The sequence below is a fragment of the Vitis riparia genome, chromosome 3 (genome assembly GCF_004353265.1).
Source record: "Vitis riparia cultivar Riparia Gloire de Montpellier isolate 1030 chromosome 3, EGFV_Vit.rip_1.0, whole genome shotgun sequence".
Taxonomy (NCBI): Eukaryota; Viridiplantae; Streptophyta; class Magnoliopsida; order Vitales; family Vitaceae; genus Vitis; species Vitis riparia.
Window position 1 is genome coordinate 5,559,324 of NC_048433.1, and position 27,624 is coordinate 5,586,947.

The following is a 27,624-nucleotide window of genomic DNA, read 5'->3' on the forward strand; positions in this document are numbered from 1 at the left end:
AATTTTTTATTATCAAATATGTTTTTTGTAATTTTTTATTCTTTAAATATTCTAAAAAACCATTCCAAACAACGGCTTTTGTAATTTGGTTTTATGTGGGCACTATGTTTCATAAAACAATTTGCTTTACTTAAGTCAACAAAAACCTTTAATTAAATTTTTAAATCAGGTTTATGATACACGTTACATATTTAAAATATTTAAAGGTTAATAAATTCATTATATTTATTTTAATTTTTCTATAGAAAATTAAATAATTCAAAATATATGAATTTGTAATTATATTTGATTTTTTTAGTATTCTCAATAATAAAACCAAATTTTAATGTTGGTTTTCCTTAATATTTTTCTGAAATTAAATTTGCTAAATTTTTCAAGATAGAAATTAAAAATTATATAATAGATAAATATTCTTAGTATAGAAAACAAAAGTATATAATATAATATAATGGATCGTTGAAATTTTGTGCGGAAAAAAATTAAAATAAATATTTTAAAAAATTGTTTTCGTAATTAAATTTAAGAAAAGTGATTTGGTATGAGGTCCTTTCATTATGAAGAAATGGTGTGAAGCGCGTAAACGCTTTGCTTAGGCGCGTGAAAGGAACCTGACACAAAAATCTTCAAAGGCCAATGAATTAATTAAAATAAATAAATAGAACCCATAAAAGAATTAAAATTCCTAGGTATGTTTTTTTTTTTTTTTTTCTAATTAAAAAAAAAACATGATAAATAGTAATATTGTCTTACATTGGTTTTCTATACCTTCTTTTTATTTTTTATTTTTTTTCTACTTTTGATGGCCCCTTTTGTCACCTTTTTGACTTTGGGGTCACAATCAAAGGCTTCTTGGGTGGGTGGGGTGTTTGGTAAGGGTCTATTTGGCTCAATTTTTTAACTGCCTAAACTTTCTTTGTTCTTCGGAGATTTTAGAGCATTTGGTTAACCCATTTTTTTTATCTTGCAACCGTTACGTTTCTTTTCATTTGGTTAACCCAAGTCAAGGAAACTTTATCCTTACCAAATGTTATTGTTTGGCCAACAGTCTTGTCCTCGTAGAGTATATGTAGTTCATAGAGAATTTTAGAAACATTAGTCAAAGGGAATTGAATGCTCAAATCAAGACATTCTTGACAGTTGAAAAATGGGTAGATACTTAGGTCTATGAGAGCAATTTCACTATTTCACTTTAATTTAAAATTCATTTGTATTTCCCCTTATCCATATTCATTTCTATTTTGGTTAATCCTCCGTACATCTTCAACTTAAACTTGATTACACGATTGATAGTTGTTAATGCCCTATGTCAAAATCATTTCTACCAACTTTGTTATTTCTAAGGAACAAGTACTATATTACTTCTTTATGGATGTTTTAATTCCTAACGCTATACCTGTCTTGCCATTCATTTTTTTTGCACTTTCATTTAGTGATATAATCCACACCACAAAATTGAGAAACTTGTGAATCAAGAATGACTCCAGGATTGTTTAGAAACAGATTTGTATGAAACCGTGACCCATTACTTATATGGAAGCAAAAACCTTGGTATAATGAAGACGTCACAATCAATTATGGAATGATTGATTGATAAGTCGAAGGAGAAGCCTCGATAAGTTCAAAGAGTTCTAAAAGAACTAAAAAGAATTTTTTTCTCACAAAATTATGAATGAAATTTGTATTATTTTTCAATAAGTTGATGGCTATTTAAATACAAAGAGATCCACAAATTTGGCAGTTAGAAAATTCCCAAATATTCTGCCTAGATTTCACAAATAGCCAAAGAAAGGAAACTAAAATATTCGGAATTGGATTCTAAAAATTGAATCCATTATTTCCTAAAATCATGTCTATCCCAAAGTAAAAAGGAAACAAAGGAATTTCTAATTTATTACTTTCCCATAAAATTCAAAAATTAAAATATAATAATAAATAAGAAAAGTAATTTAGCAATCTTAAAAGATTGTTTTAGATATCCTTGATGAGTCAAATTTTGGGTAATCACCAATTTAGGAAACTTTATTTGATCCACACAATTTGTGAGTTGTTCTCTTTGAGGTATTCTTCTAAATTATCCCAAAGCTTGAATCATGGAAATCCAACCTTATGGAATATGTAGAGCATGTTCCTTGGGCTTCCACAAATTCACCTCAACCCAAATGTTTTGAATAAGTCCATTGAGAGTTTCCTTGAACTTTTTAGCTTGAACCTTTATAATCGGACCAACTGGAAGTTGAATAGGATTTGCATTCCATTTGTTAGTTGTGCCCTCATCATTTTCTTTCTCTTGAAAAGGATTTGTCCTTGAATCATCACCTACATCAAAAGGACTTAAATCAATAACATTGAAAGTGACACTAACACTGTACTCACCTGGAAAATCCAACTTACATGCATTGTCATTGATGCGCTCAAGGACTTGAAAAGGTTCATCTCCTCTCGGAAGCAACTTAGATCGTCTTTATGCTGGAAATCTTTATTTCCGCATGTGCAACCAAACCCAATCTCCGGGTTCAAAAATCAGTTGTTGGCGCCCTTTATTAGCTTGTTTTCCGTAGTGCTTCGTTCTCCTCTCAATGTCGAGTCTTGCTTTCTCATGTATCTGCATAACAAATTTAGTATTTTTTTCTTTCCATCTAAGTTAGCACATTCAGATAAAGGTAATGTCGTTAAATCCAATGGAGTTAAAGGATTAAAACCATAAACAATTTCAAATTGCGAAAACTTAGTGGCAGAATGAATAGTGCGTTTATAAGCAAACTCAACGTGTGGTAAACACTCTTACCAAGTTTTTATGTTCTTTTTAATAATAACCCTCAACAAAGTAGACAAAGTCCTATTCACTACTTCGGTTTGACCATCAATTTGTGGGTGACAAGTAGTAGAAAATAACAACTTAGTTCCTAACTTACACCACAAAGTCTTCCAAAAGTAACTCAAGAACTTAACATCTCTATCTGAAACTATTATCTTAGGCATACCATGTAATCTTATAATTTCTCTAAAGAACAAATCAGCAACATGTGAAGCATCATTGGTTTTGTGATATGGAATCAAATGTGTCATCTTAGAAAATTTATCCACAACCACAAAAATTGAATCCTTACCACGTTTAGACTTAGGTAAACCTAACACAAAGTCCATCGAAATATCAATCAAAGGCTCACTAGGAATAGATAGTGGCGTGTATAAACCATGGGGTTGCACTTGGGATTTTGTTTACCTACATGTGACACATCTACCACAAGTCTTCTCAACATCTATTTTCATGTGTGGTCAATAGAAGTGTTCTTGCAAAACGGCTAAGGTCTTAGCAACTCCAAAGTGTCCCATTAACCCTCCACCATGGGATTCCCTTACTAACAATTCACGTAAAGAGCAATTCAACACACATAATTTATTTTCCCAAAACAAGAAACCCTCATGCCTAAAGAACTCACCCACTGTGTTTTTCTCACAGACCCAAAACTCCTCACAAAAATCATGGTCTAAAGGACACAATTCTTTAATGTGCTCAAAACCAAGTGATTTTGAATTAAGAGTAGAAATTAATATGTACCTTTAAGAAAGTGCATCGGCAACGATGTTTTCCTTACCTTACTTGTATCGGATGACATATGGAAATGTCCTAATGAATTTCACCCATCGTGCATGTCTCCTATTCAATTTGGGTTAACTTTTTAAATGCTTCAAGGACTTATGATCGGTGTGAATCACGAACTCCTTAGGCCAAAGATAGTGTTTCCATGTTTCCAATACTCGAACCAATGCATACAATTCTTTATCATAAGTAGGGTAGTTTAAGGCTGCCCCACTTAACTTCTCACTGAAATATGCAATTGGTCTTCCTCATTACATAAGAACTAAGTCTATACCCATACCTGAAGTATCACATTCAATTTCAAATGTTTTAGTAAAATCAGGCAAAGCAAGTAAATGAGCATAAGTTAATTTTTCCTTGATCACTTGGAACGCCTTCTTTTGTTCGTCTCCCCATTTGAATCCAACGTTCTTCTTGATGACTTCAGTAAGTGGTGCGGTGATACTACTAAAGTCTTTCACGAACCTCATATAAAAACTAGCTAGTCTATGAAAGCTACGAACATGACCTACAATCGTAAGACTCGACCAGTCTTGAATCGCGCAAACCTTCTCTTCATCAACCTGTATTCCTTGTGCACTCACAACAAAACCAAGAAACATAAGCTTATCAGTGCAAAAGGTGCACTTCTTCAAGTTAGCAAATAACTTATCTTTTCTAAGTACATCCAAAACCGAATTTAAGTGCACAACATGATCATCCAAGTTTTTGCTATAAATGAGAATATCATCAAAATAAATAATAACAAATCTACCTATGAAAGCATGCAAGACATGGTTCATTAATCGCATGAAAAATACTCGGTGCATTAGTTAATCCAAATGGCATAACCACTCGTATAAACCATATTTCACTTGAATAACAGTTTTCCATTTATCGCCTCTTTCATTCTTATTTGATGATACCCATTTTTTAGATCAATCTTAGAAAATACACAAGCACCATGTAATTCATCTAACATATCATCTAAGCAAGGAATAAGATGATGATACTTTACTGTTATGTTGTTGACTACTTGACAATCAACGCACATTCTTAACGTTTCATTCTTCTTAGGAACCAAAATCATCGGCATGACGCATTGACTCATATTTTCCCTTATGTACCCATTTTCCATCAATTCACTAACCTACCTTTGTAGTTTCTTTGTCTCCTCGGGATTGCTTCGATAGGCTGGTCTGTTTGGAATGGAAACACCGGACACAAAATCAATTTGATGTTCAATTCCTTGAATATGAGGTAAACCATGTGGAAAGACATCATCAAACTCTTTCAAAAGAGAAACAACTGAACTAGGCAAAGATGTGTCAAGTTTGTTAGTGTTTAAATACATTTTTTGTACAAAAGTGTAATAATTGGCTGATTTAAAAACATCGTTCTTTTTATTTCACTCATTTTTGCATAGAAATTTGTTTTTTTTCTCTGTTTTTCTTTCAATGGTCGAATTTGTCCTCTTGTTTTCTTTCTCATTTTTCTTGACTTTTTTTTTTTTTTTTTTTTTTCTGATTTTCACTTGTTTTCTTTTTCTCACTCTATTTCTTTAGATCATTCTCTTTTTGTAACCTCACTTGATCTTCATAGACTTGCTTTGGTGACAAAGGGACTAAAGTGATTGTCCTTTAATTAAACACAAACAAGTATTTGTTGGTAGCCCTAATTTCTCCACCATTTTAGTGGTAGCAATGTTAGTACAACTACCTTCATCAATAAGCACACTACATACCTTGTTTTGCACGTGGCATCTAGTATGAAATATGTTTTCTCGTTGCACTTTGTCATCTTCTTTGGCTTGCATACTTATAGCTCTCCTTACAACCAACAATTCACCTTGGGTAGTGTATTTCTCATAATCCACGTCCTCCAATGGTGGCATAGATTCAGTGTCATCTTCGTCATCAAACTCAATCTCACTATCATCTCGCAATATCATAACTCTTTTGTTTTGACATTGGCTCGCTATGTGACCTTTGCCTAGACATTTGAAACACTTAATATCACGATTCTAAGTGGTGGAAGAATCGAATTTACTTTAATTTTCGTGGCTAGTCGCTTCTCATTTTTGCTCGATTTTGGGCTTGACAGTGGCTTGCATCTCCTTTTTCTTCACAAAATTCGGACTCCGTGATGATCCCGAATTAGGGTTTTGCTGTGTACTACTACCCATCCTCTTGAGTTGGTTCTCAATTTTGATAGCCATGTGCACCATATCTTTCTATTCCACATAATGTTGCAATTCCACCAAATTAGCAATTTACCAGTTCAAACCAACTAAAAACCTAGCCATAGTAACCTCTCGGTTCTCCTCTACATTTGCTCGGATCATAGCGATTTCCATCTCCTTATGTTAATCCTCCACACTTCGATTACCATGTATAAGATTTTGTAATTTTTGGTACAACTCACAGTAGTAATGACTTAGAACAAATGGTCTTTTTATCATGGTTTTCATCTCTTCTCACGTTTCTATTGGACACTCTTTATTTCTCCTCATGTTTAATACTAGTTGATCCTACCAAATAATCACATAATCGAAAAATTCAATGACTGCAAGTTTTACCTTTTTAAGCTCGAAATAATTATGACAATCAAATACTAATTTTATCTTCTTCTCCCACTCAAGGTATGCTTCGGGATCATTTTTGCCTTGAAACGATGAAATCTTCATCTTAATACTACCCAAGTTATTATATTCCTAATTCCTAGCGTTTCTAAACCGCCCACCATATCTCCTATTGCCAACAATTGAATCCCGATCATCTTCTTCATCAAACTGTCCCCATAATACTCTTCATTTTCAACCCTCACTTCCCTAAGTTAAACTCTCTATCTTCTATGCACATTAGGAACGTTTTGTGGCTGCTCCACACGTGCATTCTCTACCCGATCTATCCATTCATGAACCTACTACATCTTCGCTCTCAACACTTTCTTCATCTCACTCATTGAAGTTTCCATGAGAAACTTTAGATCAACCTTTTCTGATGCATTCCCGATAGTAGTTTTGTCCTTGTTGTATGACATGTTTGCTACAAAACAAAGTTAAAAATAAATAAATAAGAACATTGCACACCCCCTCACGTGTTTCACTCAGAGAATGATTCACTCGTATTTTTCACACAAAATCAAATTGGCTTTTACCCTCTTATGTGCTCACCACTCTTGCCTTTTTCTACTCGTAGTAATCCTCTCTATAGGTTCTTATCAAACAAATATCAAGATTTCCAGCAACAATTCACCAAGGACTCACCAAGAGAAATCCAGATTTAAGGGCTTAGCAAAGCAAGGTTGTGTCACAGATTTAAGGGTTTCAAAATCTGCACAAAATAATCAGTTCTTTTGAGCCTATGTATTTAGGGTTTGGTTGGAGCAAGAAATTCGGATTTGTGGAATCGAAAAGGAACACAAAGATGTAAAATTGAAACAAAAATTACAAGAGTTGAATCGCGATATCACTTTTGTTTTTTCTTCAATTTCGTTTTTTTTTTCAATTTCATTTTTTTTCTTTTTTCTTTTTCTCAAGTTTTTTTTTTTTAATTTTGTTTTTATTACTTCAAAAAAAAAAAAAAAGCAAACTTGCAACTAGTGCTAAGCTTTGATATGATCCACACCACGAAATTGAGAAACTTGTGGATCAAGAATGTCTCCAAGATCATCTAGAAATAGATTTGTATGAAATCGTGACTCGTTGCTTATATGGAAGCAAGAACCTTGGTATAATGAAGACGCCACAATCAATTAAGCAATGATTGATTGATAAGTCGAAAGAAAACACCACAGAAAATCTCTCTGATAAGTTCAAAGAATTCTAAAAGAACCAAAGAGAATTTTATCTCACAAACTTATGAATGAAATCTGCATTATTTTTCAAAAAGTTGATGCCTGTTCAAATACAATGAAGTCCATGAATTTAGCAATTAGAAAATCCTCAAATATTCTGCCTAGATTTCCTAGATAACCAGAAAATGGAAATTAAAATATCCTGAGTTGGATTCTGAAAATTGAATCCATTATTTCCTAAAATCATACCTACCCCAAAGTAAAAAGGAAACAATGGAATTTCTAATTTACTACTTCCCCATAAAATTCAAAAATTAAAATATAATAATAAATAATAAATGTAAATTAGCAATCTTAAAATATTGCTTTAGATTGCGCAAGCCAATCTCCTTGATGAGTAAAAAATTGGGTAATCACCAATTTAGGAAACTTCATTCAATCCACGCAATTTGTGAGTTGTTCTCTTTGAGGGATTTTTTCTAAATTATTCCAAAGCTTGAATAATGAAAATCCAACCTTGTGGAACATGTAGAGCATCTTCCTTGGGTTTCCATGAATTCACCTCGACCCAAATGTTTTGAATCAATCCATTGAGAGTTTCCTTGAATTTTTTAGCTCGAACCCTTGTAATCGGACCAATTGAAACTTGAATAGGATTTGCATTCCATTTGTTAGTCGTGCCCTCATCACATTTAGGTTGTGTTGCAGCAAGTTGAAAATTTGATTTTTTTTTTAATTAATGTTTTCTAGTTTGATGGAAGTTTGTTGATAAAACAAAAGGGCATCTCCACTAAGGAGAGCGCTAACTTGTTTTATCATGTTTGATTTTTTTCTAGGGGTCATGTTCATTCAATCCTCAAACATTATGTGTTTTATTAGTAAATTCCTACACAAACGTTGGCTCTCTTCTACATACTATGGTACAATATTTGAGATAAAAATAAGGACATTCCAAGAATCCATTTGTTTTAATTTTCTAATGAAATGATAATGAATTTTATTAATTGATGTAGAATTACTTAGCTGATATTATTGACTAGAATTGTTACTTGTGGTTCATAGTGTGTTTGGTTGCTATGGGCTTCTTCTTGTAAGACACAAAGGCTATCTAGGCTAATCTTATTATTGCCTAATTGAAATTATTGGGCTAATCTTGGTGTACTAAAACTCAATGAAAAAAAATACTAGTATTGGGACTACAAATGGAAAAACCAAGTTGAAAATTTGATTTTTTGAGCATGGTTACCAAAATTGATAGTTGCGCAAGACAGAAGCTATAAGAGACTTAGTTAGAGAAAAACTAGGTAAACATTCTAATTCTCATATCTTCCTTCACATGACCATCACCTAACTTGATCATCTGAGATGGATCTTGAGATTCCCTTAGGCATCCTTTGTTTGGTAGATGTTTTATGGTGAAAGACTAAGGAGAGGGTGTTTGCTGCTTAACCAAAGCAAGATGCCATTTAATTTGCAACATTGCCCTTTTTTATGCACCAACAAAGATCAAATTTGCCAAAGAATCCCAGACCCCCTAAAATGAAGTGTTTGGATATAGGATTACCATACTCTTGCTCCTCCTCCTTCCATTTGTTGAATGATAACAAATTACTCACTCACTTGCTTAAGCCTCCATTTTACACTACTTTAAAAAGGCTTCCAAACCTAAAATTATTAAAAAAAAAAAAAAATCACTAGGCAAACGAACTTCAAAATAAATAAATTTTAATGTGTTGGATTCATTATCAAGTCTAATATTTTTTAAAAATAATTTGAAACTCAAATAATAAACTTATTAATACATAAGTTTATGGATAAAAATTGGTTTATAATGACTCTATACAAATAAATTATAAATTAAGTAGGACACGATTAGTAATTTAATGTTTAATGAATTTTTAAAATTTTAAGAATAATTTTGAATAAAAAATTGATCCAATTAATTGCAAATTACAACTCATTTACATGTTAAAAAGTTGAACTTGATTCGTTATTCATTTTAAAAAAAATACTCTTGACAATTATTAGTATTGTTATTCATTTTTAACAAAAAAAAAAAAAAGAAAAACACAGGAAGATGTTAATATCCTTGTGTTTATAACATATAATAAAATAGCATATTTTTTTAATATATATATATATATATATATATATATATATATATATATAATTTATGATTTTATTATAATATTATTATTCATGATTTACTAAAAACTATTATTTTTAATTTATTTGTAATTATAAAACTATTTTTATTTTTAATAAAATTTGAATTAAATTTAATTAATATTATATAAATTGAATTTACAATGTTTTTACAAAATAAAAAAATAGAAACAATTTATTCAAATAAGTTTTTTATTTTTTATTTTTAAAAATAACTTTCTAAACATCCTTATTTATATAAACACTGAAAAATTATTTTTTATTTTTTAAACTTAAAATCAATTTTTAAAAAAAACATTGTAAGGGAGCCTAACTAAAATGATGACATCATGGAAAAAATGCCTTAGACAAAATCATGAAAACAAAAGGCACACTCAAATAGATGGGTTTGGGTTGATTTTTAAATTCATGAAAAAGCAAGTTGATTAATTTTTCTAACGGGGCGAAACAACTTTCCATAACTAATTAGAATATCAATTAAGAATGCAAAATCCATTTCATTCATTATAAATAAAAATATGAACATAAAAAAAATTCATAAAAATAAAATTCTATTTTAATAAAAAGAATATGACTAAGTTGTCGGGCATAAAAGTGACATTCTAATTTAGTATAGGTAATTGCTATTAAATTAAGAGTGTATTTTTTAATGTTTATATTCAAAGTATTTTTAGTAAAAATATTTTTTTGAAAGTGTTTTGTTTTTAGGAGAATCACTGATTAGATATTTTTTCTGAAAGCACTAAAAATATTTTTAAAAATTTTAAAAATATTTCTAAAATTTTATTTAATAACTTTTTTTTTTAAATATTTTTTAAGTTAAAAACGCATCATGAACCTCAATCCTACTCTATTAAGGTACATCTAATCTAAAGAGCGAATGTTTTGTGTTTTATTTTTTGTGTATTAGATAAATCATCTCTTAAAATACATGTTGGTCATCTACGAATGGTTTGGTTATGTATTGGACAAATTTTTTCTTGGAATCCAATTTCAGGTGCTTTGATTGGAATTTGTGATGGATTACGTATACTAAAATTGTATTGTTGAAATGATAAATTAGCTTAAGATATTGATATTTGTTTGCATTCATGAGGCTGTTTATTTATCTCCTTTTTCTGGCACGTGTTCAATCAGGAAAGTTGATGGATATGATCATATGAATGATGAATCATCAGTCCAAGCTCAAGCCCAGAGCCACTTGCCATTCTAAAAAGGAGATAAATAATTTATTGAGTTTAACCATAAAATAATCAGCCCATGACCGTTGGACTCAGCCCGAGACTTCATATGGTGCGGCTTCTAGGGACCTGAACTTGACCCGACTTTGGACCTACTTATTCTAAATGTTGAATTCCACCGACCTAAATTAATTTATATGATTGGATTTTTGAGCCAATTTGTACCAAGTAACCAAGTTTACCAAACTCATTAAATATTACTAACATATGCATAAAAATATCTTTACTTATTTTATTTTATTTTATTACATACAAAATTAAATAATTTAAAAATATATAAATTTTAATTATATTTTTACTTTTTTTTCCTTTTTATTTTATTTCCATCACATTTTCTTTTAAACATTTTAAAAACCAAACATAACCTTAGCACTTTTTTATTTCCGAAAATTAAACATTGTCTTAAAATTTCTAAATTTCTTAACGCCCTCAAAATAAGATCAAAGTTGTATGCCAATTCAAGAGAGGAGGAGCCTTGTAGGAAGGTAGGAACTAGCAAGGAATGAATTCATTCTCATTCTTCAATCCTTAATCAATAAGATATTTAAGAAGGAGGGGGTGGAAATAGCATATTACGACGTGGCACGTTGCAATTAGTGTCATGGAACTTTCCAGAACAGAGTGTCACCCCACCACCGGCTCATTAAATTCCAGCTTGTCTCCGAATGCCACGTCATTAGTACAGGGTGGTGGGGGCGAGTGCATAGACATCGACGTCATTATCCGGAACTCGAAGGGCAAGACCAGTAATTTAATCCCAAACGTGGGGGTAAAGATGGGATTTAAAAACATGGCTGACCCTTCCGGGAATCTGTATCCTCCCTGGGCCCAAACTCCATGTCTTTAAAAGAGGATCGAGCGGCCACCGACTCTGACCTCTTCCTGAGAACTGAGCCTCAGAGTCGAGACTCGCCGGAGCTTTAGTTTCGCCGTTTACGATCCGATGGAGATCGCGCCGGCGGTGCTGGAAGCCAAGGCCAACGAGAACGACAACCCCACCACCGTCTCTGTCGACAGCCTCAAAGCTTCTTCTTCGTCGTTATCATCGCCTCGCAGCTCGCCGGAAGATGAAACGAGATCCCCAGGGAAATATGACGAGGAGGAGGACGAGGGGGACGTTTGCCGCATCTGCCGAAATCCCGGTGACGCAGAGAACCCGCTCCGGTACCCTTGTGCGTGTAGCGGTAGCATAAAGTTTGTTCATCAGGATTGTCTCCTTCAGTGGCTCAATCACAGCAACGCTCGTCAATGCGAGGTTCGCTTTTCTTTCATTTTTCTTCCTTTTTTTTTTCTTTTCTTTAAGCTATGTCGTTTGATTGGGATTTTTATAGATGTCTTAGCTATGTATTTATGGGGGTCTTTTTGTGTATCTTGAAATTTGGTTTGAATTGATGGTGAATTAATGTTTTGGTCTCTGAAATGTTCGAGGATCGCCTAAAAGACGTGAAATTAGGGTTTTAGGGTTTTTTTTTTTTTTTTTTTTAAAGAGAAAAAAGCGACTTTGCTTGAATTCTTCGGAAAGATGAGGGAAGGCTAGTGAAAAGCTTTTATCTTTGAACCAGATCTTATTGTTTTGAATTTATCGTCAATGAGAAAATAGTTCTTTGTTCATAATCCACTTTGTGTGCAGCTTTTGCGTGGTTGTGGAAAGAAAATTGAGTTTCTTTACAAAGATAAGGCCATTTTATTTTCTATTATTATGGTAAAGGATAGACTAATAAATAGAAAATGAGATGCCATTGTCTAAGAAATGGGGGCAAGCTGGCACGATATTTGGTTCTAGGAAATGATGAAAGAAAAGAAAGAAATTTTTGAAAATGGTTTAGGAAATAGGTAGGTTTAACCTTCAACATATATCGTTTTATGGATGAATGTCAAGAAAGTGTAACAAATGTATTTCATAGGCTTAGAAGATGATAAAACTAAACTTACAATGAACAAGATTTTCCAAGTTTCCATCCTATGGATTGTCAACTGCTAACAAAACAACATTGGTTGAGATTAAGGTTCTGTTTGGTTGAGCTATGTCAGAATTTTGGAAAACTTGATCTTCTTATCGTCATACTGATACACATTTAATATTTGTGCATCTTCACTTTGCTTTAAATCAATATAATTACCCATTGTTGGAATTACTGTTTCCATGATAGTGTATCAATTGAAATTTCCAAGATGGTATATCAATCTCTAAGATGGAGAATCAATTAAAGGATTACAAATTTTAAGATCATCATCTGCAGGGAGATGTCTTTATGATTGTCATTTATTTAATAGTATGAGTCTTATAATGTGTCTCAAGACAAAACCAGTCTCTCTATAGTCCTTCAGGTGTTCTGTTAAAGCTAGGGGGTTAAAAGCTTAATTCAAATCTGGATTGTTTGAGTTGGAAAATTTTCATAACAAGGCTTGATTTAACACTTTGGACCACATGTCAATTAATGCTGTTTTTCTCTTAATATTATGGTCATTCCTGAATAAGTTCTATGGATGTCCATAAATAGACATGACACTTGCAATGGCCACTAAGATCACACATTTACAAGATGTTTCCAGGATACCCTATAGTGGAGCAATTTAAATAAAAGGAGAAACCATAAATTTTATTTCATTCAATGGCTTCTAGTTTGAAACATCTTATTTAACCTCCAATTTTATGTAATCTTTAGTTTTGTGCCACAGAACCCAATTCCATTTTTATTTATTTATGTTGGATTGCTTTTATACCTTTTGGTATCTTCTGGGGATGTTTTTTCATATTTTTTTTTCATTTAGTTTTTCATCTGAATATGCTTAGGGTTGATTTTTGTTTACATTGGTGGAGGTTTTAAATTGCAGTTGATATGTATTACAGGTTTGCAAATATGCATTTTCGTTCTCCCCTGTGTATGCTGAAAATGCTCCAGCAAGGCTTCCTTTTCAGGAGTTTGTAGTTGGAATGGCAATGAAAGCTTGCCATGTACTGCAATTCTTTTTGCGCCTTAGTTTTGTACTTTCTGTTTGGCTCCTTATCATACCCTTCATTACATTTTGGATATGGCGATTTTCTTTTGTGAGGAGCTTTGGTGAAGCCAGAGATTGTTCTTGAGTCATTTATCTACTACAGTTATTCTTACTGATTGTCTACATGGATTCCTGCTATCTGCAAGCATTGTTTTCATATTTCTTGGGGCCACTTCTTTGAGGGATTATGTTAGACATTTAAGAGAGCTTGGGGGACCAGATGCAGAAAGGGAAGATGAAGGTGAAAGAAATCCTCGTGCTGCAAGAAGACCTCCTGGACAAGCTAATAGGAATTTTGCGAGGGAAGGAAATGGTGAAGATGCTGGTGGAGCCCAGGGAATTGCTGGAGCAGGGCAACTAGATGGAAGGAACCCAGACAATGTTGCTGTCCGGTGGGAGATGCAGGCAGCTCGCCTTGAAGCTCACGTTGAACAGATGTTTGATGGTCTTGATGATGCTGATGGTGCAGAGGATGTGCCCTTTGATGAGCTTGTTGGCATGCAAGGGCCTGTTTTTCATTTGGTTGAAAATGCTTTTACTGTGAGTTTATCATTCTCTTCTGCTATTGTTATTTCCTAATTATGTTCTGTTGTTATTTCATCTCCATTGATGATGGAATGGTGGTGTTTTCCCCTTCCTTTTTATGATTCTTTTCTTCTTATTGATTTCTTTGTCTAGTTTTATTTTGTACCTTTATGGAGTGCATTGTTAATCATTAGGAATCTTCTGCCTAATTGTTACATTTGTCATTGTTAGATTTGCTAATTAATCTTGCCTTAATCATTTAAATATGCTGGCAGGCATTAGAATCATGTGTCTTTGTTGGGTTGAAATAATCAATGCTTTCTCCAAATCTAATCCAACATGAGGCACCCTGGCTCCTTTCCAGAATCGAGCCTGCTACTTTCCCTTTCCCCACCTCAACGGAAATTTCAAAGGATATAGACTTCACTGTGAACTGGACCTTTCCTCCTATCATGATACCTTCAGAAGTCTTTTATGCATGGTTAATTTATATATGACCGGAGAATATAATACTTTATATATGAATGTAGAAATGAACATAATGAAATTTCTTGGACAAAAATCCGAAGGTAAAAACAGGAAGCATGCTCTAGAGATGAACCCACGATAATCTACTATATTATCCCATAGTTGATTGCATATATGTCCACGCTTGATAATGTCACTTGATGTGGAGACAAATTACTAGTCCTGAATCTATCAGTGACAGGAGCACATGATAGATTGTCACTTCAGATTCTAGGGTCAACCCTAATCTGTAAGATTGGGGCATATTTGACCACAAGATATGAGACAGGAAGACTCCCTTGTTTACCAGACTTCATTGCTATCTCTATGGGCCATATACTTCCTTGTTTCCTTTGTTGTCATTTATGGAGGGGGAAAAATAAGAAAGAAGACAAAAGACCTCAAAAGATTTGCTTTAAAATATCCCTTCTTTCAAATGGATTTTGTTGTTATTTGGGGATAACCATGTAACTTATTTTCTATAAAATTTTGTAATATTTTTCTCAGTTAATTCTTCAATGAAGCTGTCTGAAAGAGTGCTGAAATTCTGTGAATCATGAAGTATATGGAACATTAGTTTTTTAAATAATCTTATTTGTATTAATAGGTCTTCCCAACAATTAAATGTGGTTAATTTAGAAAATTGGTTCTATCCTCATCTCTGGGGATTGCATCCATTGATATACTGAATGGTTCTTTGCCTATGCAGGTTCTGGCAAGCAATATGATATTCCTTGGCGTTGTGATCTTTTTGCCCTTTTCATTAGGTCGGGTTATACTCCATTATATATCGTGGCTTTTCTCTTCTGCTACTGGTCCAGTATTGTCAACATTCATGCCACTTACAGAGTCAGCCCTCTCCTTAGCAAATATTACACTGAAGAATGCATTAACTGCTGTAACTGATCTGTCATCTGAAAGCCAAGAAAATGGGCTGCTCGGTCAGGTCGCAGAAATGTTAAAAGTAAACACAAGTGGATTAAATGAAACCTCGAACAACATAAGCATGCCTCTGTCAGCAGATTTCTTGAAAGGGGCAACTATTGGAACATCACGACTTTCTGATGTAACAACACTTGCTATTGGATACATGTTTGTTTTCTCCCTAATCTTCTTCTACCTCGGCATTGTTGCTTTAATTCGGTATACTAAAGGTGAACCTTTGACCATGGGGAGGTTCTATGGTATCTCTTCAATAGCAGAGACAATCCCATCCCTTTTCAGGCAGTTCTTGGCAGCAATGAGGCACTTAATGACTATGATTAAAGTTGCTTTCCTTCTGGTCATTGAGCTGGGGGTATTTCCTTTAATGTGTGGCTGGTGGCTGGATGTTTGTACCATAAGAATGTTCGGGAAGACTCTTTCTCAAAGAGTCCAATTCTTTTCAGTTTCTCCCCTGGCGAGTTCATTAGTTCATTGGATTGTTGGGATTGTGTACATGCTACAAATAAGCATCTTTGTCAGCCTTCTTCGTGGGGTACTGTTCCTAGCCATTTGATCATATTGTTACATTTTATTTTGTAATTACTAATTCATTTTTTTATTGGTTAACCTATTCCTCAACTTTCCTTACATAGGTTTTGCGTAATGGAGTTCTGTACTTTCTTCGAGATCCAGCTGATCCAAACTATAATCCCTTTCGTGATCTAATTGATGATCCTGCACATAAGCATGCTCGCAGGGTTCTGTTATCTGTTGCTGTCTATGGGAGTTTAATTGTGATGCTGGTATTTTTACCAGTCAAACTTGCCATGAGATTGGCTCCCTCCATTTTTCCGCTTGATATTGTGTAAGTTGGAGCTCCTTGTTCTGGTGGCACCAACTGTTCATTACTTAGGTTCTCATTTTTTAATCTACCATTTTTGTTTTCTAATTTATAAATGTACATGTTTATTGCAGTGTCTCCGACCCATTTACTGAGATTCCTGCTGATATGCTTCTCTTCCAAATTTGCATTCCATTTGCTATTGAGCATTTTAAATTGCGGACAACGATCAAATCCTTTCTCCACTATTGGTTTACTGCAGTTGGCTGGGCACTTGGCTTAACAGATTTCTTACTGCCTAGACCTGATGACAATGGTGGACAGGAAAATGCAAATGGGGAACCAGTAAGGCAGGCCCTTTATGCAGTACCAGTAGATGAAATTGCACAACAGGATCAGCCACTAGGGGTACTTGAAGCTGTCAATGATTTAAATGGAAGCATTCATGCATCAGGGAATTCTAATATCACAGATGAGTATGATGCTGATGATCAATCTGATTCAGAGTAAGTTTGTAGAGCAGATGTCAATTCCACTACCTTGTTTAATATTTAATATTATGTATAAAAGATTGATCTGAATTACCGCCACTGACACATCTGCCATGTGACTGCCACCTTTATCGATGCTGTCACTACTACCTCCTTCACCACTCTGCCATTGACAGTGCCACCATCATCCCCACCATCGCCACCTTGTTACTGCCATACCTCCGTGATGCTGTCTCCACCTTGGCCTCCGATCCATCACATCCATCAATGCCATTGCTTTACCTCTATGTTGTCTTATCACCACTAACACCACCTCTCGTCCGCCATGCCACTGCTGTTGCTTCTTCCATTGCTGTCCAATCAATTCCATCTTCATTGTATTGACTGCCCTTATTGTTTAACAATGAACTTGTTATCATCTCCAACACCAACAGGAGAAAATTTCATTACCTCCATCAAGACTACCTTCATTGTAGTACCTCCATCTCTTCACCAATGACACCATTACCATCTTTTTTGCATACTCCACTTTCAGTCATATGGCACTGCCATTATTGAAGATCCTTAAAAAAAAGAAAAAAAAAAGGAATAATCTAGATGTAGAGAGCCTTTTGTATTCTTAGTTTTACGACTTAGAAATCGACACGACTTGAATTTTTTTGTATCTAATGGCAGAGCCTTAAGGAAGTTTGAATGTTTAGTGTTGAACTTGAAACCTTAATAATGAAGTAGGATTTGCAAGGGTCAAGTCCCAACCAGTAATATGTTTTATAAAAAGGATTTATTCTTTGATTAAGCAAGCTTGGAGAAACGTCTGAGGGAAGTGGAGTTCAAGGGATGGATGGAGGATGCAGTTGATTTTGTGTTGAATCAAAATCTTTCGAGATTTTGATAGAGGTGATTAAAGGTTAGACAATTGGAAAAAATTTGGAGAGAGGATGATGGCTTTCCTCTTGGACTAGGTTTGGTGAGAGGGATCTCTTATTGGCTATAAAGGAAAGAATAACATGTGCTTTAAGATGGATCGGAAAGAAGGTGGTAAGAGCCTACAAACTGGAGCTTTGCAGCAACCAAGAAGGAAGATTTCTATTGTGTTCAGTTTTATCAGCAGAGGAAAAAAGGTTCTTGTTAGTCTTCCCTGAAGGGAGGGGCTTCCTAGGGGGATGGAAGATTATTGCTAATAAGCTGAGAATTGCTGGTGTTGCTCTTTCGTTGAGGATTGTAGAGGCACCTTGGGAGGCTATCAAACAATTAGAAGATAGTGGTAGGGGACTTTTTTGAAAGATAATTTCTTTTGCGGGGACGGTGAATAAAGGCCAAGGTAAGGTTGGCGATGCAGTTTGGATTTAGTTTGAAATGAAGGAACTTAAGGAAAATTTCAAGCCCTTGAAAAAGTGCCTGGTGGGTAGATGAGGAGCCTTCTCAAACCAGGTGTCAAATTTGTTTCACCTGAAAAATTAAAATTAGGCTTCATACAATTGGAGACTAAAGGGAAACCTCCATTTGGCTATGTTGGGAGGTTCTGTCATCTTGTTTGAGTTTAGGAGAGCCATTGAAGTCAATAGAGTATTATAGCATTTGGGCAACAGATTTTTCAAAGCGGAAGGGGGTGTACCTAGACTAGTGGGGTTTTGAAGTAGGATGTTTCAAGAAAGGGATGTGTGCTTAAGAAGCTTTGGTGAGAGTGGGTGGGCTACCTCTTCATTTGGGGGGAAAAAATTGTTTAAAGGTTGGGTGATGCTTGTGGAGAATTATGGTAGTTGATGAGGGTAATGCGAGTCATTGTCATCTTCAATGGGCTAAGATTCTTGTAAGATCTTACGGGAGGAAGGTGCCTAGGATCTTGCATGTTGTAGTTAGGTCAATTGTCTTTGCTACTCAACTATGGTGGGAGATATCTCTATGCTTGATGATGGTGGCTCTTAATGGAAGTTGCAGAGTAAAGGTCAAGGATGAATCTAACGAGGTGAAATGTGTTCTAAAGGGAAAATGGGTGTCACAAGAGGAGCATTTGTGGCTTGCTAAAGGAGTGGCGGGGTTAGCCTTTTCTACCTAGTGCAAGTAGTTGGTAAAAGTTGGGTCAAGCGAGGAGGTTGGCCCATTGCCAAAGGAGTCATTTAGTGGCCCCAATGGTTGTTTTAGTGGGCTGATGGTTCAAAGTGTTTGTGTCTATGATCCTCTTAAGGGCTGGATTGTGGAGGACTAGCAACCTTTAGTTATAAGGGCTTGCTCAAGTTGAGGGCTCGTCTTCTTATGTTCGAGCTTCTTGTGAAAAGGGGGAAGGGGGGAGGGAGGATTTTGTGGAGGCGGGATGGGCTTGCAAGGCCTCTTGCAATCAACCCACTCTTGCACCATTAGTGGGCTTCCTAATTAAAGAGGGGTGATCAACCCCATTTTACTCTCAACTAGAGGAATCGTCAAAGCTCTATGTTTGAAGACCTTTGCCTTCTAATGGAATCTCGATGGCTAGAAGTGAGAGTTTCCTCTGTCGATGAAATCTCCTTGATGAAGCTATCAGATTTTCAGATATGGCTTTGACTTTTTCTTCTCTATTGAAGGGCAGGGTTTCTTCTACTTCTTTTCGCACTATGGATGGGAGCCCTTTGTCGGATCTCACTAAAGGCTTAGTTCTTTGGAGGGAGTTGAAGGGGGGTGATTTCTTATGGGCTTGCAGTGATGGTGAAGGGCACTACAAATGCTTTTTTGTGAAGGCATGATGGTGGGGGTACCAAGGAAACTTAAGGAAAGGGTTAAAGAGAGTGGAAATTGTTGAGTAGTGAGGTGGTGGGCTTGTGTAAGGACCGCCTTTGCTAGGACCTAAAGGGGGAGGAGTTAAGTTCAAGATTCGTCTTTATGCAAGTTGGCCTCTTTCAACAATTTTGTGGAATTGTCTGAGGTTGTGAGTAGGGAATTTTTTCTATGTTGTGGAAATCAAAGGCTAGAAAAAGGAGTAAAGTGGTGGTGATAGGTAGAGAGAGGAGATATTCCAACTTCTCCTTTTGTTGGGGAACTCCGGAAGTTAGAGTACTCAATCAACTATAGCCAGGCGCATGGAAAAGAGACAAGATGTTAGAAAAGTGGTAGGGAACTTGTTTCTAACTATCCATGCAATTAAGGATTTTATCTTGAAATGTTGGGGTTAATGACAAGGAAAAACGAAAAACTATCAAGGCTCTGATTAGATCTCAATGAGTTGATCTTGTGTGTTTGCAAGCTACAAGGGTCTAACAAATTAATTCTCAAATGGTGGAAGTTAGAATAAATTAAGTTTTGCTTTTCGATGAGTTTGACAAAAAAGAAGGTAGGGGGGCAAGAGAAAATCTCCTGTATAAGCTTAGGACTTCATTCACCGAGGAGAAAGTTCAAGTCGCTTTGTTTAGGGATGAAGCTCCAAGACTAGATGGCTTCACTAAGGCATTTTGACAGTTTTGTAGGAATTTGTTAAGCAAGAGGTGATAGGTTTCTTCATGGAGATTTTTTACAATAGGTTTTTTGAGAGAAGTTTGAATGTCACTCCCTTGGATTTGGAAGATTTCAAACCAATTATCTTAGTGGAGGGCCTTTTATAAGCTTTTGGCAAAAGTTTTGGCCAGCAAACTCAAAAAGGTAGGGGGAAATGTGGTTTTAAACTACCAACATATTTCCATTTTTGTGGAGGGTAAACATATTCTTAATGCAATTCTCATAGCTAATGAGGCCATAGACTCCAAGTTGAAAAGCTCCATTAGTGGAGTTATTTGCAAAATTGATATTGAGAAGGTGTATGATCATGCCAATTGGGAGTTCCTATTGGTGATCTTAGAGAAATCAAGTTTTGGTCATAAGTGGATCATATGGTTTAAAACTTTAAATGATGCATCTCCTCAACAAAATTGTTAGTTCTTGTCAACATGACCCTATCAAAATTCTTTCGGAGTTCTCGTGGGTTAAGACAAGGGGATCCCTTTTCTCCCTATTTATTTATCTTGGCTATAGAGGGGATTCTAAGGAGAACTAGGGAAGGGGTTTCCTTCTTGGGTTTCAAGGTGGGTGGTAGAGGCTATGAGAGGTTAGATTTGAAAATCAATCTAAAGAAAAGTGAGCTAATTCTAGTTGGAGGAGCTGATGATGTGGAGGCTCTTGTTGCTACTCTGCGATGTAACGTAGGGCATCTACCCACCATATATCTAGGTTTGCCTTTGGGAGCTCATTTTAAAGCAATGAGGATGTGGGATGAGGTGGAAGAAGGATTTCAAAAAAGGCTTGCTATATTGTAAAGGCAATGTAGGGAGACTTACCTATTTAAAGTACATTGTCAAACCCTTCCTATCTACTTCATGTCCTTGTTCATTATCCCAAAAAACATGTCTAAGATTGGAGCAGATCTAAAGGAACTTCGTTTGGGGAGGGGTTGCATCAGTGAATAAACCTCACTTGGTTAATTAGTCCATAGTTTGCTTAGACAAAAAGAATGGGGGCCTTGGCATTAGGAATCTCTCTTCTCAAAACAAGGTACACCTAGGCAAGTGGTGCTGAAGATTTGCTTATGAAAGAGTGTCCCTTTGGAAAAGTGTTATTGCACAGAAATTTTGGGAAGGGGAATGGTGTTCAAAGGTTATGAGGGATGGATATGGGGTGGGTGTGTGGAGGGCTATTGGAAATGGGTGGAAGTCCTTTGTGAGTAGAACTCATTTCATTGTTGGTAATGGAAGAATGGTCAAATTTTGAAAATATAGTGTGGTGACTCATCTTTGGAAGAATCCTTGTTCTCTCTAGCCAATGATAAAGACTCTTAGGTAGGAGAGGTGTGGAAGCAAGTAGGAGGAGGTCGGTGGGGCCCTTGATTCTCCATGCAATTTCTTGATTGAGAGGTTGAAGGAGTAATAACCTTTCTTCAAAACCTGGAGAAAAGCTCAATTTGGAGTGAGGAGGAAGACAAAAAGGGGTGGGAGGGGTCCAAGAGTGGTGTTTTCAGTCAAATCCTTCTTTAATTCTTTTGTACAAGAAAGAGGTGGGCCTTTCCCCCCTAGCATTGTTTGGAATCCATGGTTACCTGTGAAGGTGGAAATCTTTGCATGGGAATGAACTTGGGGTCAGATTTTTAACAATTGGTCAGCTTTAAAGGAGCAGATGGACAATGCCTAGTTGATGCTAATGTGCAAAAATGAGGTAGGATCGATCGGTCATTTACTTCTTCATTTTCCTAAAGTTAGGATCCCGTGACAACTTGTTTTCTCTTTTCATGGAGTGATTTGGGTGATGCACTTCACTGTAAAAGGAAATATTGATCTGGCATGGATTTTTTGTGGGAAAGAAATAGAAAAGGATTGGATGGTCTCTGTGCTTGTCTAGGACATTATAGAAAGAAAGAAACAGGAGGTCTTTTGAAGATTCAGAACAATTAGTTCCAAAAATCGAACCCATTTTCATGAGTATTTTTTTGAAACGGATTGGAGAATACATAGGTGTCATTCCTAGAACTTTGTTGATTGGCTAACTTAAATAATGAGAGGGAGGTTGTTTTCTGCATTTCTCTTCTTTTAAAGTATGCCTTTGGTGGGCATCAAATGTATTCACTGAATGTGTATTGCTGCACCTTTTGCTTAGGCATTTTAATATAAATTTGCTATTTTCCTGTACAAAAAAAAAAATGATCCGCATGGAGCAAAATAATGTATTTATGCGTATGAATTATGCAGCAAAAAAAACTGCATTTTAAAGTATATGTATGCTGTTTATAACTTGAAACTCATAATAGCAACTAGAAGTTATGTGCATGTGTATACATATACATGCATGTATATGCAGTTTATATTCACCATCTCTGTAATATAGATCTACATTTATTTCTTTAACATGTATGATTGCGAGAGAACTTGGCCTAGGAAGACAAAGACAAAACCTCTGAAGAGATATTAGGAATTGAAAGTGCTTGGAGGAAAATCTCATATCAAAAGAGTTGCTAGAAATGGAGTCATAAATATGTATACTTTGCAGTGTCATTTACTTTGCAATGTTGTGCAGCGAATGACATTTGCCATTTTTCTTGCGATTTGAATCCCTGTTTCATTTTGAATTCAAGTGTGTTTTTTCTTTAAAAAAAAATATTGAAGAACTTGAGATTATGTTTTAATTGTCTATCTTTTCGTTAATAAGCTTCGAAATACTGCCATACTCGTGTCATATTTTCCATTGTCATCGGTGTTGTATTCTTTAGCATGTTACTTTTGGAATCTTGCTCATTTCTAAATCTTAAGTTGAAGCTGATTTATTATGACTGTTGATATTTTATTTTTATGCATTTATCCTATTGCCTTCTTTTTCTAAAATCCCATCCATGATTTATAATGGATCTGGCTATGTTTTTGCTCTCTGTGCTCTTGTTTTTAAAAAATTTTCTTTTTCAAGCTAAAGCTCTCTTTACTTGTTTCATACTCTGATATCATCTGATTTTTCTTAATTCCTATTATTTAGCAGGTACGGCTTTGTGCTTCGTATTGTCCTTTTGTTGGTGGTGGCTTGGATGACTCTACTTATCTTTAACTCCGCCTTGATAGTTGTACCTATTTCACTTGGACGAGCGCTCTTCAATGGCATTCCTCTTCTCCCAATAACTCATGGCATCAAGTGCAATGGTAATGTGGTTGATGAACTTGTCTTGCAGTCATTTTTATCATGCCTTTTGAATGAGAATGTTGACTTGTTCTATGCCTCTTTTTTTTTCTTTTTCCTTAGATTTATATTCTTTCATCATTGGAAGCTATGTCATTTGGACTGCTCTAGCTGGAGTCAGGTATTCCATTGAGCACATCAAAACAAGGAGGGCTGTAGTTCTGTTGAGCCAAATGTGGAAGTGGTGTGTCATTGTTATTAAGAGTTCTGTTCTGTTGTCAATATGGGTAGGAAAATGTCACCTTGGTTAATATTTATCTTCCTAACCAGGTTTTATGTCTCTGACCTTTGTGCTGCCATTATGTACCAGATATTTGTCATCCCAGTATTAATTGGACTGCTGTTTGAGCTTCTGGTAATTGTGCCAATGCGGGTGCCTGTGGATGAAAGCCCTGTGTTCCTCTTGTATCAGGACTGGGCATTGGGACTCATCTTTCTTAAGATCTGGACTAGACTGGTGAGCAACTATCACTATAATTTTCTTGATTTACATCAAGGTTTTACCTTTGGTTTGGCTGGAGCCATTACATATTTTTTTGGTGCATTCCTTGGTAGATCTGATTGATTAACTTGATTATCAAAATACCTTTATAAGTCTCATTATTCTAGCCTCTAGCACATGGTTGCTTGGAGGTGGGACTTGGAAAATACTACTTTTACCCACTGGAAGTTGGGAATAAAATATTGTTAATGGGTGATGAAAAGTTGTGTTGGAATGCCCTCAAAATGAGTAATTATGTGTGTCATTGCATGGTCCTTTATTCTGTGGTCAAGAAGACTGCTAAATTGGCATGATTCTTTTGTGGGAAGAGAGTTGTGTGGTGAATCAGGGGATGTTTGAAAGTAAAGGGCAGAAAGTTGAGGCGCTTAAACGCATTTTCCATGCAATCTTAGGTTGTGGGTTAGTTTGCACTTAGGAGAAGGTTCAATATGCCTTTAATTGATTTTGTAGATTAACTGGGCTCTAGGTAAGAGGAGCAGTGTTTTTTGTTTCTCTTTTATGGCAATGCCTTTCAGCACCCTTTGTTTACGGCCAGTGTACTCTGGTGTATACCTTTCTTCTCTTTTATTTATAATATTTTCTTACTGAGTGTATGTAACCTAATTTTATTTAATAATATTTTAATCCATGCAAGATCTATGAACTCTGAATTTGATCTCTTAGGAAAGGACAGAAGCAGCAAATTTCAAGGACTTGAATAAGATTCTATTTATTGTCAAAATTGCCTTGTTTCACATGTTTTACTTTATCCTTTTTTTATAGGGAGGAGCCTCTCTTGGTTCTGTTCATATTGTTTCATCTACACTTTCTCACACACACTGACAAACCCATTGGCAAAGAGAGAAGCATCAAATTTCAAGGAATTGAATGGATTTATTTATTGTCAAAATTTCCTTGTTTCACTTTTTTTTTTTTTTTTTTTTTTTGATTAGAAACGAAGAGAAATATATTAATAGAAGGAAAGATACAGGAGAAAGAAAGAAAAAAGAAAACAAAAGAAACCACTAGAAGGATGAGAGGTCCTTCCTACACAATCTGAACAACATAAAAACCCCCAACATTAGCTAAAAACAAAGAGAAACCCCCCCAAACTCAAACTTTTGAAGCGCAAACCTCACTCCAGTTGAGTTGTAACACATTTAAAGGAACTCCTCTAAAAGCTGCAGAACAAGAGGAGTCTTTCTTGGTAAACACACACACACATACAAGTTCATCCAGTGTAATTTTTCGAGTTTTTCTCTACATGCTTTGTTACTGGATCTGTCCTGAATTTTGAACTCCAAATAATTCTCAAATAACAAATTTTGTTACTATAAAACAACCAGTGCAGTAGATTAAAAAAAGTTCTGAACTTTTGTCAGTTCAGTTTCATTTTGAGTCATTTGAAAATTCCAAAACTGGAATTCATTTGGTTCCTTTATTTGATTTTATTTTATTCTGATATTTGCATTTAAATTCTAAGATCATGTTTAATTATGCCAACCAGGATGCGTTCAACCTAACAAACCCTAAACTTCATTTGTTCATTTTTGTGCTTGAACAGGTTATGTTGGATCATATGATGCCCTTGGTGGATGAGAGTTGGCGAATAAAATTTGAAAGAGTGAGAGAAGATGGTTTCTCCAGGCTACAGGGCCTTTGGGTGCTAAGGGAGATTGTGTTCCCAATCATAATGAAGCTGCTGACAGCCCTGTGTGTTCCTTACGTTTTAGCCAGAGGGGTGTTCCCTGTGCTTGGGTATCCACTAGTAGTTAACTCGGCTGTCTATAGGTTTGCTTGGCTGGGTTGCCTCTGCTTCAGCCTGTTGTGCTTTTGTGCCAAGCGATTCCATGTATGGTTCACCAACCTCCACAATTCAATACGTGATGATCGCTATTTGATTGGCCGTAGGCTTCATAACTATGGAGAGGACACAGAAGGCAAGCAAAATGAGGTTGAAGATATTCCCTCGGAAACACAAAGTGCTAATTTGCATGGCACTGCTTTAATTCGACATGACAGAGAAGCTGACGTAGGAATGAGGCTGAGGCGTGCTAATCGACATGATGCCTAAACTTACGGGGAAAGGATGTGCAGCCGGTTTTGGTAAGAGGTTGAGGCTGTTATGTTGTGGACGTAAACACCACAACAGGTCAACAGGTCTTATATCCACCACAATAGGTCGTATATCTACTCTCTGGCTGGTGTCTATAATGCACTCCGTTAACTTAGTGGTATTCTGTATTGTGCATATAAAATGGGAAGCTTAGTAAGCAGGAGGGAGGAACAAATGAAATATTGTTTGTTTATAGAAAAAAAATGTTGATCACGTGTATTATTGTTCTGAAATATTTGTTCGAATTGCATCTGTATGTGTTAGCGAGATTTGACAGTCCCTATGCACCTAAACAATGGATTTGGAGATGCCCCATTGAACTGCCTGCTCTCCATTCCAATTCACTGCACCGGTCCTTTTCTAACCAGACTCTTTTATTCAACTGAAAAACTGACTGGTACCTTCACAGTGTAACTAATCAAAAGGCATGGCTTGTTTTGTTTCTTCCTTCGTTTGTAAGGTGGCTTTGTGTGGTTTTTCATGGTTTAATAACTGTGAAGGTGGGTTTGTGTGGTTTTCTCAGCAGTGTATGGGCGCAAGTTTCCCCTACAGTTTGAAAATGAGTGGCTTAAATCAGAAGGCTAGCGAGGAACTGGTGGAACGGATACAATCTGAGTGGTTCATGCAGCCATATGCAGGCAGTTAAGATGAAAGAGTCTTTAAAGGAACAAAGGGATTTTTGGGAATATGACAAGTAGGAAGTAGGTGGCCCCGAACCAGATAAGCTTTTAGGGGACTCAAGGAGAGTGTGGCAGTCCTTTCAACTGGAGGATCTGAGGTTAGAAGATTAGTGATGATTGAGTTTAGCTTGTCTCTAATAGAAGAATGTATGTGGAGGCAGAAATTAAGAGAAATATGGTTAAAAGAGGAGGACAAAAATATTAAATTCTTTTATAAAATGGCCAATGCGTGGAAAAATGGAAATTTCTTGTCTAAAGTTAAAAGTGAATGGAAGATTATTGAAGTTGATTTCAAGATGGTCGCCCAAAATCTCTTCTATGAAATAAGGGAAGGGAGACCTAATAATGTAAGTGGTAGTTTTAGATTACGACGATCTAGAAACTTGGAGTCATCATTCTTTGAAGAGGAAGTTCTAGCTGCTCTGTTTAGCTTGTATGGGGATAAAGCTCTAGGAATTGATGATTTACTATGATGTTTTGTCATATGAGCTGAGATTTTGTAGAACATAGGGTGATGGGTTTTATTAGGGAGTCATTTCTTAACTGCTACTTCAAGAGAAGTCTAAATGCCACTCCTGTGATGTTATTTCCTAAGAAAGGCAAAACTAATGACTTCAAAGATT

The 27,624-nt window shown here is 35.5% G+C and overlaps 1 protein-coding gene across 1 annotated transcript; it reads left to right on the plus strand.

Annotated features, from left to right (window-relative positions):
* Window positions 1-11,644: 11,644 nt before the first annotated feature.
* LOC117911366 (probable E3 ubiquitin ligase SUD1) lies at window positions 11,645-26,766 on the plus strand. The gene is given in 10 exon segments (XM_034825711.1): window positions 11,645-12,040; window positions 13,637-13,850; window positions 13,853-14,325; window positions 15,527-16,294; window positions 16,395-16,606; window positions 16,717-17,088; window positions 23,530-23,687; window positions 23,788-23,951; window positions 24,035-24,181; window positions 25,770-26,766. Coding segments are annotated over 10 exon segments (3,330 nt in total). The 5' UTR covers window positions 11,645-11,728; the 3' UTR covers window positions 26,280-26,766.
* Window positions 26,767-27,624: the final 858 nt, after the last annotated feature.